The sequence below is a fragment of the Salvia miltiorrhiza genome, chromosome 1 (genome assembly GCF_028751815.1).
Source record: "Salvia miltiorrhiza cultivar Shanhuang (shh) chromosome 1, IMPLAD_Smil_shh, whole genome shotgun sequence".
Lineage (NCBI taxonomy): Eukaryota > Viridiplantae > Streptophyta > Magnoliopsida > Lamiales > Lamiaceae > Salvia > Salvia miltiorrhiza.
The window spans coordinates 45,025,284-45,040,196 of record NC_080387.1 but is presented as its reverse complement, the minus strand read 5'-3'; the positions used below and the strand labels follow the sequence as shown (position 1 = coordinate 45,040,196).

The following is a 14,913-nucleotide window of genomic DNA, read 5'->3' as shown; positions in this document are numbered from 1 at the left end:
TATTAAAATATAACATAGCTGGAGACGCCAGACCTAGATTTAATATTCTAATAGCATTACGATGAAGGAACCCAATTTATATCAATTATCCTAGATACGCTAGTAATAATTAATATACCAATTAATTCCTACTACGAACATGGTAGCTTTATCACTAATCAGCCCTATTCCAACAATTACGGATTGGAGGTGCTAATTGACTGTAATCCAATTTAATCTAAGTTGATCAAGCTTAAATAAAATCAGAATTATCTTTAAACCCTAGGAATAAATCGAAATCAATAGGAATCAATTTTAAAACCAATTAGGTCTCACAGATTAATAAATCAATGTTTCATTATTCTTGCCGAATTAAAAATTTAGCAACGAATCAATCTAACTAAGAAATTAAAATAAAACCAAGAACAAAATCTCCTGGAACCGTCAATCTCTAATTACCAGCCGCCACTATCTAATGTCTCTCCCCCAAGTCTCCTGCCGCCAAAGTCTGTTGTGTGTTTAAAACAAAGGGTTGATTCCTCAAGTAAAGAAAATCTCATGCCCTCAAACACCTCACGTCACTTTAATTAATGGGCTTAGAGGTGGCCAAAAAAACCGGAACCGGGAACCGAATCGGAAAACCGGACCGTCCGGGACGGTTCTGGAACCGGAACCGTGATACACGGTTCCGGAATCGAAACCGTGCTCGGCCGGTTCGGTTACGGTTCCGATTTCTCAAACCGCCGGTTCTCGGTTCCGAACCGGAACCGGGAACCGGGTTGGAACCGTGTCAGAACCGCCTTGGAACCGTGAACCGAAGGTTCCACGGTTAGAATCGGGAATCGTGGAACCGTGGAACCGTGCCTAGAACCGCCTTTTAATTTTAGTTATTTGGTCAAATAATTATTGTCGTAAGAAAAAAAATAACAATTGATATGAATAAATATAATATTTTTAGAAAAGATAAAATAATTGGAAAAAAAGAAAAAAATATAAAAAATGTGAAAATAAAAAATTAACGAAAAAATAAAAAAAATAAAGAAAATCATTTACTAAAATAAAATAAAGAAAATATTTGGTCAAATAATTATTGTCGTAAGAAAATCCTTTACTATTAATATGATGAAAGGTAATCTATAAAAAATATTACTACAATTTTTCATATTGATAGTTATTTTTTATCATAATAATAATTGCTTTGAAATAAATAAAATAAAATAAATATTGTAAAAAAAGAAGAATAGAAATAAAAAAAATGAAATAGAAAAAAATGAAAAAGAAACGAGCAAAAAATGAAAAAAAAAATGAAAAAAAAAACGTGAACTTTGATTCCTTCGGGATACGTAGGCAACTCAATTATAACTTAAATGTTATAATTAAGCTCAAGTTCTATTTCCTTTATTTCTTTTTTTCCCCAATTAAAAGTTGTAAACTAAATTGCCTTAATTTTATTTTAGCATTCAAATGTTGTAATTTGTAAATTTTATTTACAAGAGTTGTAAGGTATAACTTTGAATTATAAGTTCAATTTAGAAAATAATGTATATGAACTTTATATTTTCTTGTGTCATTTATTTTATTAAAGCAAATTTCATTAAATTTTACACAACAATACATAAAATAATAAAAATTACATTAAAAAAAAAAACAGACGGTTCTAACGGTTCGAACCGGAACCGACGGTTCGGAACCGGAACCGCCGGTTCACGGTTCGGAACCGAAACCGTGAGGGTTATTTTTCGGTTCGGTTCCGGTTCCAGTTTTTAGAACCGGGAACCGGCGGTTCCGGTTCCGGTTCGAACCGGAAACCGAACCGTGGGCACCTCTAAATGGGCTTAAGAAAATAATTCAAATACTAGCCCACTAACTAATGACTAACATATTAAAGGGAAATAAAAGGAAAATTATATAAAATTCCTTAAATCTTTAATTCCTAGCATGCTTCGTATTCTTCACAAATATGTATTCAAATTTCTTCATTTTCTTCTTCATCTACTCAACTCCATCAAAATCCATGCAAAATTCGATTCCTTCGAATTCTTCCATCCACAAGATCCATCTCCAATTTTCGCTCAATTCCTACATCCAAAATACCACAATTCATGTAAAAGCATATAAAATCATAGCAAACACACACTAAACTAGGTAACTAAAAGACACACATCAAGGATCCAGTGTCCTACTAAGTGTCATGTCGTATCGACACGGACACCTTTGCCCAAAGTGCCGTGTCCGAGTAACACAGCTTGCAGGTACCCTACCCGCAAAATGCGGGCACTCGTGGAACAAAATCGTTCAAAACCCCACCCTCACCCGTCCCGCCTACATGCTGCGGAGTATCCGCTGTGAGTATAAGGGTACCCTCATTTCCTGCAAGTTCTTGATTATTTTTAATTTTACGGGTTTTTTTGTCCTGTTGGAGGGTATTTTGTCTCGTTGGAGGGTGTTCTTGTCTCGTAATGTGCAGGTACCCTCTTTACCCGCGGGTATTTGGTTCCTCATTTTAGAATTTTTTTTGAAAATATCATTTCTATTTCATTGATTATTTATAAAACCAGTGATGAAGAAAATTTGAGTAGTGAATTGACTAGGGCCTAGGGAGTTATTTTCATATTTCCTAAAAATTAATTAATAATTATAAAAATTATTCATTTAATTAAAAATTACATGCGGGTACCCCGAGGGTACCCGATATCCACTGTTTTTGAAAAAATAATACCCGTCCCAACCCTCTTCCTTGATTTTGCGGCTATCGGGTACTCGATACCCATTCGGGTATCGAGGCGGGTGAGGGCATACCCGATACTCGCAACCCGAATTTACACCCTTGTTCGAAAGTGAGAGAATAACAAACATAGACATCAAAAATAACAAACTACCATAAAATCGTATGAATGGCTATATGCTGCCTGCGTGAGATGGTTGACCGTACAGGGCCCGAAAAAGTAGAGGTCCCCCAAAAAAATTTAAAAATAAATATCTCGAGCTCGAAATTTCGAGTGTATTTGGCTCGAGATACAAGAATGCGCAATAAATGAATTCAATTGAGAATGAAACAAGATTTGATCGAGCATATTTAGGCACGATTCGGTCCTATTCAGTCGTTGGTGCAATTTATATAATTTTTAATTTTCTAATGTAATTTTTTTTAATTATTATAATTCCCAAATTTAAATTTAAAGAAATTTTTATTTTAAATTTGAATTTTAAAAATTAGATGAAAAATCTATAAAGTCCCTTGAGCCCCTGCCCGTGCCGTGAGTCAGTGAATGGTGGCTCTATTTCTATATAGAGGTGGGTCAGCGGTGGCCACTTTTTCAACAAAATCAAATTATAAGTAATATTTTTTTAAGAGATCAAATCAGATTATTGCCACTGGTCAAGGTTCATCATTACTCAAATTGAAGGGTTTTCATATTTTTTTTCTTTTCTTTGCATCATACAGATTTCAGGAACAGATCATAAAACAGAGGACTAATAATGGCTGAATCTTGTCCAATGAATGGTGGTGACGGTACATATAGCTACGCCAAAAACTCTACTGGGCAGGTAGCTTTTCTATTATTCTGAATTAGTTATTACAAAAAAGTAATCCATTTTTGTAATTTTTGATTCATTAGCTATATGATATCCGCAGAGAGAAGCGGCGCGTGTTGTGGAGGATGCAATAAGGGAGGCAGTGATGGAGAATCTTGATTTAAGCAAATCGCTGTGTGGTTCCACCACGTTCGCCGTCGCCGATTTAGGATGCTCGGTGGGGCCCAACACATTCTACGCCATGGAAACCATCATCAAAGCCGTGCAACAAAAGTCGTGCTCTAACAACCTCGAATTCCAAGTGTTTTTCAATGATCGGATCGGCAACGACTTCAACACCCTCTTGGCCTCTCTTCCTCATGGGAGGAACTACTTCGCGGCGGCGGCGGCGGGCTCCTTCTATGGCAGATTGTTCCCTTCTTCTTCCATCCACATGACGCATATTCCTCTGTTGCGATGCACTGGCTGTCCAAGTTGCCGGAGGGGGTAGCGGTGAAAGGCTCTCCGGCGTGGAATGCCGGAAAAATCCACTACACGGGCGCCTCCGATGCGGTGGCGAAAGCTTATGCAGATCGATTCGAGGAAGATATGGAGATATTCTTGAGAGCCAGAGCTCAAGAGACTGTAGCAGGAGGAATGGTAGTGACTCTTCTTCCCGGTGTGCCTAATCCGGATATTCAGCATTATGTTTCTGTATCGTTTACTTTTATCGAGTCCATCCTCATCGACATGGTCAAAGAGGTACTTTTAATTATCATATATATGGGATGATTGCAGTAAAAATCTTGATCTTTACCATTTAAGGCAATTATTATGATGTGCAGGGAGTTTTAGCGCAAGAGGAAATGGACTCGTTCAACGTTCCTACTTTGTTTCCTTGGATAGAGGATATGAGGAGAGTGGTTGAGAAAAATGGATGTTTCGAAATAGTGAAGATGGAAATGGTGGATGTAACGTTCAAAGTGGAGGCTGAGATGAAAGTAATGAACCTCAGAGCATCAATGGAAGGAACAATGGCGAATCACTTTGGGAAAGAGAGAGTGGAGCAAGTATTCGAGAGGGCTATGCAACAAAAGCTCCGCTTCACTCACATGTTGGATTCAATGGGGGACAAAGTGTTTACTGGTGTACTCTTTGCTGTGCTCAACCGCAAATAACTCTACCAATCCATCTTCTATTTCAATAGCTTCTATGTTGTTAATGTTACTCTTGCAACACTGACAAATGCACTCCAAAAAAATATTGCTTGAGATTTGCAAGTTTGCATTTATTCACATTTTCTATGTGTCAGGACTCGAGATCGTATTCGTATATACGTTTATAGAATGAATGATGAAAGATGGCCACTCGACTTGGTGAAAACAAAATACTACCCTCACTTTTATATAGATATTAGAACTAAGGCAACTTTGAAACAGAAAACATAAAGACGAAGCACAACAATTTTAATTTTGTGGTTCGATTATAAACTTTACGTTCACGAGAAGGGAAAAGATGGATGTATTGATTTCGAAACACGAGTTTTTCGAATAGAAAAGAACTTGTAGCTCACTACTAACTACTACTTTTCCTCATTTCTCGATTCTAACTGCTTTCTTTGTAATATACAACTGAAGACAATAACTCTTTTATCGAATACACCACAAACAGTCGTATTTATAGTCGTAAGAACAACGTTGGAGATTAGCTTCCAAGAAAGTAACTAAACTAACTGATTAATTATTTCGCCGCCAACAAACTTTGTCATATCTGAACAACTAACTCTCAGTTGACCATACTTAGTGCTCGTTTGGTTCAAGTAGAGGAATGGAAAGAGAATGGAATCAAATAAAGGAATGGAATGGTAACAATAAACATTACTTTTACTAAGTGTTTGGTTTAACAATGGAAAAGAAACATTAGTAAGGGATTCATTTTCTTTTGTTTCCCCTCTATTTTGAGGGGTAACAAATTGGGTGATTGGGTTACCCTCAAGTAAGGGTAATGATTATCTCATTATCCAAACCAAACAATAAGTAATGGATTAAATTACTTGATTTCATTTCAAAATTCTAAAAACATCCAACCAAACGCGAAATTAATCGTTAATCTCCTCTCAGCTGATGATATACTTAGTTAGCTATCCCTTAGCTGACAACTTTTAGCTAACCCTCAGTTAACTCTTCCCTTGACTCTCAATTTTTCTCTTAGGGTGCATTCTTTTTTGTTGTAAAATTATCATGAGAAAATAATGGAAATAAAAAGGTGAAAAAATTTTCTCATTTCCACTCTTGTTATCTCATGTTCTCTTTGATGGATTTTTTTTTATCCTATACACATGTTCTCTTTGTGGGAAAATAATGAATAAATTGTTAAATGACAATATTACCCTTATTATTGGCTTACTTATGTTATGCCACACTTTCAATTTTATTTTATGACATACTTCATTTTTTTTATATAATTTTTCTCGCCACCTCCACCCTCACCAACACCCCCCCCTCCCCCCAATTTTTTTTTAATTTTTCTCGCCACCTCCACCCCACCCCACTACCCCACGCCCCCACCCACCCCTTCCCCACCACTCCCCACCCCAATTTTTTTTTTAATTTTTTTCGCCACCTCCACCCACCCTCCCCTACCCTACGCCCCCACCCACCCACCCAAAAAAAAAAAAAAATTAAAATTTTTCTCGCCACCTCCACCCCTAACCCAAAAAAAAAAAAAAAAAATTCTCGCCACCTCCACCCACCTTCCCCTACCCCACGCCCCCAGCCACCCCCTCCCCACCGACCACCCCCCTCCCCCAACCCCCCAAAAAAAATTTAATTTTTCTCGCCACCTCCACCCACCCTCCCCTACCCCACGCCCCCAGCCACCCCCTCCCCACCCCACCACCCCCCTAACCCAAAAAAAAAAAAAAAAAAAAAATTCTCGCCACCTCCACCCACCCTCCCCTACCCCACGCCCCCACCCATCCTCTCCCCACCACACCCCACCCCCCTAACCCCCAATTTTTTTTTTAAATTTTTCTCGCTATCTCCACCCACCCTCCCCTACCCCACGCCCCTCCCCACCCACCCCACCAACCAATTTTTTTTTTTTTTAATTTTTCTCGCCACCTCCACCCTCCCCTCCCTACCCCACGCCCCCACCGACCACCCACCACCACCCCCCCCCCCCAAAAAAAAAATTAATTTTTCTCGACACCTCCACCCATCCCCCCTACCCCTCGCCCCCACCCACCCCCTCCCCACCACCACCCACCCCCCAATTTTTTTTAAAAAAAATTTCTCGCCACCTCCACCCACCCCCCCTACCCGACACCCCCACCCACCCCCTCCCCCCCAACAAAAAAAATCTTTAATTTTTTATGTTAAAAAATTATAGCAATTTAGATAATACATAATACCTTGTCCTAGTTCAATAGAAAAAGAACTAAAAATCTGCTGTGTTTCTTTGGCTTGGTTTCCTTTCTTGAGCCACTGCACCAGTAGGGCTTCAAATATGAATGCAAGTTCAGGAATCACTGGTCTCACTTCTTACAAACCATTGTACAATATGTTATCAAAATTAGGATAATACTTTGGTATTTGATATTTGATTGACAAAAAGCATCTTCTATTCTGTCAATTGATTTTATTATAATCTATTCTGAAATATGAGCAGGTCAGATTTAATGGAGAACCAATGTCTCATTTGCAACAATTCCCTGAGGTATAAGTTGAAATGGGGCCTATATTTTCTCAACATTTGTTGCTTCCATTGTCAAACTACTTGTTTTACCTCTGTTCCAAAAAATAGAACTCAATTTGCTGCTATTTGCTGTCTTTCACATTCTAAATTCAAGCATTGGATTTCCTCTTTGTGCTTGCTTTATAACCCTTGCACCCACATAATTTGAATTATAAGAAGTGCACAATTTACTCTCACAGCCTTGGTTCCTATGCTGGGATATGAATGGGATTAAATACTACTGAATTGGGTCGTGATTTATGTCCTATATGAAATCTGATTGTGCAGGCCAGCTACTGCACTTTTGATTCAATTCCACTCGATCAAATTGTAGACTTAAATATCCAATTGTAACTTGTAAGTGCCTTCTTTAATATAAAATGCACTTACCTAAATATTTGTATGATTTAGTTGATGAAGAGTCCAGGCTTTTGCACCTTGTACATATATGTTATATTTGTAAATTGTTGATGTTTATTACATAATTGTTTGATGAAGCTTTTGCACCCTGGACATATGTGTTACCTTTGTTAATTGTTGATGTTTATTACATAATTGTTTGATGAAGAGTCCAATTTTCTGCACCCTGGACATATGTGTTATCTTTGTTAAATGTTGATATTTACTTAATTACATCATTGTTTGGTGAAGAGTCCATGCTTCTACTGGACAGACTTGAGTGAAGATGTTGTATACAAAAAACGGTACACAAGGACAAGGGACAGATACAAGGATCTTATTCATAAGATCAAGAGGTGCCAAAACAACGTGAAACCACCTCCATTCATTCCTGACAAAGAGTGGGCAAGTTGGAAAGAGTATTTGGTGTCGGGATGATGTGAAAGCAAAAGCAGAAGGTACAAAGTAATAGAAAGTCCTGTGGTATTGCAATAAGTATTTTCATAACTAGTTTTAACTAGCTTGTTTAATAGAGTGTTTAATGATGAATTATACATAGATGGAAGTGAATGAACGTGTTGAGACATTGAGCCAGCCTGTTCCCGATGCAGATGAGGTGCCAGAGGTGGATATGAATGAGATCTTCAAAAGTCTTATCCAGCCCTCGAAGAAGAAGAGACTATTTGGTGCATTGCTATATAAGTGGTTCATCTAGTACTGATTCTGAAGCGACCTCCCAGTTCGATTCAACTGCTCATCAGAAGTTAATGGAGATGCAGGAACTGTTCGATTTAGAGAGACAGTAGAGCTAGCAAAATGAGGAAATGATGCAAGCTGAGTTGAGGGGGCGAGATGAGGAGTTGAGGGCGCGGGACGAGGCACAAGCACAGATGCAAGCATAGTTTCAGGCTCAGCAGGAAACTTTTGAGCGAGCTTTATCGAAGCTAGATAGTGGTGGAGGACATCCATCATCTTCCTCTTGATTCCTTTTATCTTTAGATGTTGGTATGGAACCATTTTAAACAATTTGATTTTAACTTTTTTATGAATATTTTGTTATGTTGGAGAGTGAACATATGATCTTTTGTTATGTTGGAATTTAATGTGATATAAGACTTTTTTTGTGGTTTATATTTTGTTGAATAGATTGCATTAGTATTGTGTTAATTGGTTAAATACTTTTATATAAATAAATAAAAGAAAAAATATTATGTAAAATTTGTTGTTTTTAGCGACGGAATAAAGGAATTTTCCGTGCTAATCCGTAGTTAAATATAGACAATCAAACGGCAACAAATTTTTTAGCGACGAAAAATGTCGTCGTTAGTTTGTCATTAAAGTTAATGGCATAATACTTTTCCGTCATTATTTTTGCTAGCGACCATGAATTTAAATTTGGAATAAGTCAATCACTATTTCGTCGTTAACGGCCCTTAGCGACGAAATTTTTATTTTTAGCGATGAAAAATTCCGTCACTAATCGGGTGATTTTTTGTAGTGGTATATTATCTTACCAGCTTATATATCTCTTAATGTGTTCGTGTTTCTTTCCTTTTTTCTTTTTTTTAGATATGCTTGTTTTGAAAGCTATCATTTATATAGACCGCAAATTATTGGGTGCGACCGTCGCACATGTGTGCGACGGGTCGACCCGGCTCCAAACCCGCCCTCCTGACCCGGAACCCTGACCCGCGTGGGTTTGACCCATACTCCTAATTATTACATTTGTTTATAATAATTGTTACTTTTAATAAACATAATATATACATTTGTTCATATAAATGTATATTGATATATATAATGTTTTATATTGAATGAAGGTAAATATTTATATTAATATAAGTATACATTTGTGCGACCAAATGTATATCTTATGCTTATTAAAAGTAAATACTCCTATTAGGGTTTAGTGTTCAGGCTTAGGGTTTAGTTTTCACCTATTAGGGTTTAGTGTTCACGCTAATTAGGGTTTAGTTTACAAGGTTTAGGGTTTAGTTTATAGAATTTAGGGTTTAGAAAATATAATATTGTATATTAAATGAAGGAAAATACCTATATTTATATAAGTATACATTTGTACGAACAAATGTATATTTCATGCTTATTAAAAGTAATAATTATTATAAACAAATGTAATAATTTAGAATTTAGGATTTCGGGTCTGGAATACGGGCCGGGTCGGGCGCGGGTCGGGGCGGACCCGTCGCACACTGTGCGACGGTCGCACCCAAGACCAGCTGTATATAGACATAGTGAGTAATTTCAAATTTATTTAAAGTGGGATTGGAACGAAATTCTTGTATCTTCGTGATTAGGATAATATTGGTAATTAATGTGATATTACATTATTGCCCTTAGAGTAGATTGAAAAATAAGGACATATAGGCAAATCAAATTTAATAAAACAAGGCACTTTTATAATAGGTATAGATATGTCCTATTAAAATAAAAAACTTATTTTTTTTTAGACAAAATAAAAAAATTATTAATTGAAATGAGAAGGTATAATATGAAGAAGTGGAGAAGGAAAGTTAGACTTCCATATCATTGCTCGAAATAGAACCCTATTCGTAGCATCATCGCATGTAAATCCCCAAATGTCAGACACTGCCTTCCTCCATTCAGGTGGGATACCCTTAGAATCATTAGGCCTGTAAACTTTGATACCGGTGAAGTCTCCAACTTCAGTTTTTCCTCATTCCATCTACGCTACCACAGCCTCGTCTGCATCTCGACCAAGCTATCTTCTATATGAACGCTCATCCCCAACCTGCCACCGAGTACCTTGTAACAATAGATATCGTCCCCAACACCAAGTAAACCAACAATTAGGGAGAGAGTTTACGGAGGTTTCAGTTTTTGGGCATGGGGTGGGTGATGAGGAAGATTAGATGATGTGGAAAAATATCTTTTATTTAATAATTAATTTGTATGTGTATGTGTATGTGTAATTTCATTTTTATGAAAATAAAGTCACATTAGTTTCCGGCGGTCCATGTCATCCTCAATTCACCAAATTTTGACTCTCATTATAAATTGAACAACAAAACTAAATACATACTATACTATATTTGCAATATTTTTAAATTCAACCAAAAAGGCACTATAGAGTCAATGTTCGGGATATTTTCCGTAAAATACGCGAACTTTCAACTAATTCAGGTTTTTCTCATAACTTTAAAAATTTGAAAAAAAATACACCATATTTCGATTTTTTCTGATTTTTCCCACGTATATGAAATACCTAGAAGATGATTTTAGGGCTTTTAACTTTGATTTTTTGATACCTAAGCTTGAGGAATAATAAAAGTGGCATAATAAAGTCGATGTATCTGTGAATTAAAAATCTCTCACGCTTAAGTATCAAAAGATCTAAGTCAAAAGCCCTAAAATCAGCTTCTATTTTAGGGTATTTCATATTCGTGGGAAAAATTAGAAAAACTTGAAAGATGGTATATTTTTTTTTTCAATTTTAAAGGTTATGGGAAAAACCAGAATTCGTTGAAAGTTCGTGTATTTTACAAAAAATATCTATTTTGAAAAATAACTCAACAAAAAATACTTCTTCCATTCATGAAAAATAAAACAAAATTACCTTATTCAATGTCCATAAAACATTATCACTTTTTTTTAGAATATGAACCTCATATTTTATTCGTATAATTGAAACTTACAAACATGTACCCCTTGTATATTTACTAAACAATCACTAAATAACTATTCTACCCTTTACCCACCATTACAGGGTGTTTAGTTTAGTGTGTGTGGTACGAGTCAGAGGACTTTTTAGGACAATAACTTACGTTGATTTGGAAATTAGGACAATAACTTTCGGATTTGTAAAAATAGGACACTAATTAATAAATGTTGCACCCACAAGACATTTATGGGCCAATTACTGAATTTTGGGAATTTTTTTGCACGGACCAAGTACATGACAACCCTCACGGAGGGGTTGATTATGTGGCAACACGTCATTTTTACGGCTCCAGATAGAATGTCATGTGCTTGAACCATGCAGGAAAGTCCGAAAATTCGATAATTGGTCGAGAAGTCCTGCGGATGCAACACTTATTAATTAGTGTCATATTTTTACAAGTTCGAAAGTTATTGTCCTAATTTCCAAATCAACCTAAGTTATTGTCCTAAAAAACCCTCTGACTCGTCTGTGGTACTATCCAATAAGAGGGTGTTTGGTTTAGTATATGTGATATATAAGATTAATAGGATCAGAAGATGATTGAATAATTCATTCAACTTTGGAGTGACGAATAATTATTCAATTTGATAATTAGAGTGCGAGTCAAATTATCCATCATGGATCCTAATACTTGATCAAATTGGATTATTTTACCAATAATACATTATAACTAGGGGTGGACTAAAATACCGAAAAATCGGTATACCGCACTTATTGTATCGAAAAAATGTCGAAAATACCTTGGTATACCGTAAATTACGGTACCGCACCGAAATTCTTTGGTATGACAACGATATCAATTTTCTTCATACCGCACTTGCTAGAAGATTATTTATATTTATTTAATAAAATTTCGGTATGCATAAATACATCTACCTATGATTTTATTAAAGATTACTTTGAATCAAATGTTATATATATTTCGTAGATAAAGAGAGTAATAATTAATTACATCTGTTGTTTAGACCAAATTATTTCAAAAATGGGACAGATCAAACATTATTATATAATTTGTTGCTAGCTTGCTTCTAGCTAACTCATGTGAAAATACTAAATATATTAGTGACAAAATGAGCTGGAGATTCGTATTCTTAATCAATTAACGGAATTAATAATAAGACGATTAATCAATCTTTTGATTCTATATATACAATATCGGGAAATGAGATTTGTAATTGACCTTCACTTCAATCGAAAGGATTAATTTCACTCATTTCAGGAAAAAGATAGTAAATCAATAGAGTACTAGTAAGTAGTAATGGCTTCTCCAATGAATGGTGGTGACGGCACGCATAGCTACAGCAAGAACTCCACTTTGCAGGTGAAGTAGTTATTCAATTTAATTTCATTTTGAGTTCTCCAATTAATTGATTTATAAAAATTAATCCATTTTGCCTGTTCTAGAGCTAGTATTCCTTTTCCATTCATATTATGTATATATGTATTGCATGTAAAGGTTCGTATGATATCTGCAGAGATGTGGTTTAAGTGCTGTGGAGGATGCAATAAAGGAGGCAGTGATGCAGAATGTGGAGACAGACAAGTTGTTATGTGGTTCGACCAGATTCGCCATCGCCGACTTAGGATGCTCAGTGGGGCCCAACACATTCCACGCCGTTGAAACCATCATCGAAGCCGTGCAACACAAGTCGTCCACTAACAACCTCGAATTCCAAGTGTTGTTCAACGATCAGATCGGCAACGACTTCAACACCCTCTTCGCCTCTCTTCCTCAGGAAAGGAACTACTTCGCGGCGGCGGTGGCGGGCTCCTTCTACGGCAGATTGTTCCCTTCCTCTTCCATCCACATCGCCTATTCCTCGGGCGCACTCCACTGGCTGTCGAAGCTGCCGGAGGGGTTGAAGGTGAAAGACTCCCCGGCGTGGAACGCGGGGAGAATTCACTACTCCGGCGCCTCCGACGCGGTCGTGAAAGCTTATGCAGAGCAGTTGGAGGAAGACTTGGAGAATTTCTTGAGATGTAGAGCTCAAGAAATTGTAGGCGGAGGGATGATTGTGATTCTCGTCGGCGGTGTATCTCATGCAAACGTTCAACACCGTTCTACCGTGTTGTTTACTTTTGTCGAGGCCATACTCATCGACATGGTTAAAGAGGTAGCCCTTTAATTCTAATTTCTGCAATTATTAATAAAAATTAGCCATAATTTTCATTAACTTTGACCCAGTAGTTTTACAATTTCGACCAGACTTTGATTTCCTTGAATCCAACAAAGTCTAGACTTTGATTTCTCGAATCAAGATCTCAAACCACGAGTTTAGAGTAAAATCTTGGTCACCAAAATATTGAAAGATTGAATACTTGTTTACTACATTTTAAAAGTAAGGTTGAAATTACTCCTGATTTAAACATTAATTATCTGTAAAAATTATTAGTGTTGATCTATATAACCACTTTTTATTTTGGATATTGTGCAGGGAGTGTTAGCGCAGGAGGTAGTGGACTCGTTCAACATTCCAATTGTATATGCTTGTATAAATGATGTGAGGAGAATTGTGGAAAAAAATGGATGTTTCGAAATCGTGAAAATGGAGATGGTGGAACCCGTGGACATTGCGACGGCTGAGACTAATGTAGTAATGCACCTTAGAGCAGCCATGGAAGGAACTCTGATAGATCACTTTGGAGAAGAGATAACGGAGCAGGTGTTGGTGAGGGCCATGCGCCTCCCAACTCACATGATGGTCGACGCAGCACATGGAGGTGGCATCTTTGCTTTGCTCAAGCGCAAATAATTCTACAAATCACTCCCACCCCACCCCATCTATATCTCTTATTTCAAATGCTATTTTATTTGTTGTCTCCCTCCAGTTGAGTATGTCCTATTAAAATAAAACCTTCATTGTTCTTTTTCTTAGACAAAATAAAATGTTTTTATTAATTCAAGTAAGAATATACAATATATATTAAGAAGCCAAGAAGAAAACTTAGACTTTCAAATCATTACATCCTGAGAAACTATTTGTATCTTCCGAGCATGGCAAAAGTCAAGCACCACATACTTGCGAGTGCATGTTCAAAGGCATCCCACAAATCACTTAACAACTCCGAACCCTGATAAATATTGTCGTGTAAAACATGTATTGCCAACAACGAAACGGTGTAGATGATCACCAGACCAAGATCATGTTGGAAATCCTTGACATCATCTAATGATACGCAGCGGAAATAACAATCAAGGAAAAGATCTAGATTTACAATTAATTCATGTGTAGAGATTACAAACACACAACAGTTAGAATAACTTACTTGTTGTGTAGCAAACAATCCTGTAGAAACTCTTCTTGTAATCCTGCAGTTGAATCCACTACTATGGTATCCACGCATATTGCAGATTCGATGCAGGAAAATTCCCGATGCACAATTCAATCTTCGAAAGCTAGGAAATCTCTTATTGAATTCTATAGTGCTCTAAGTGTTTCTCTCTTGTGATTTTACATATCTCACGTGTGTTCATCTCTTAGACAAAAGAAATATATTCCTATTCTTATAGGAATAAGACATGCCTGTAAACCCTAGGTTAAATAGGCCGGGCTTTTCTTTTGTCTCCAATTAATTAATCCAAT

At 36.7% G+C, this 14,913-nt stretch overlaps 1 protein-coding gene, 1 long non-coding RNA gene and 1 pseudogene across 2 annotated transcripts; all 3 read left to right on the top strand.

Moving 5' to 3' along the window:
* Nucleotides 1–3,391: 3,391 nt before the first annotated feature.
* LOC130985738 (loganic acid O-methyltransferase-like) lies at nucleotides 3,392–4,792 on the top strand (annotated as a pseudogene).
* Nucleotides 4,793–7,649: 2,857 nt separating this feature from the next.
* On the top strand, nucleotides 7,650–8,760 carry LOC130985768 (uncharacterized). Its single transcript, XR_009089077.1, has 2 exons — nucleotides 7,650–8,087; nucleotides 8,189–8,760. It is a non-coding gene; the product is annotated as an uncharacterized LOC130985768 (long non-coding RNA).
* Nucleotides 8,761–12,499: 3,739 nt separating this feature from the next.
* Nucleotides 12,500–14,233, top strand: LOC130985759 (loganic acid O-methyltransferase-like). Its single transcript, XM_057908881.1, has 3 exons — nucleotides 12,500–12,650; nucleotides 12,805–13,443; nucleotides 13,765–14,233. The coding sequence occupies exons 1-3, from the start codon at nucleotides 12,588–12,590 to the stop codon at nucleotides 14,080–14,082; spliced, it is 1,020 nt and encodes a 339-aa protein (XP_057764864.1). The 5' UTR covers nucleotides 12,500–12,587; the 3' UTR covers nucleotides 14,083–14,233.
* Nucleotides 14,234–14,913: the final 680 nt, after the last annotated feature.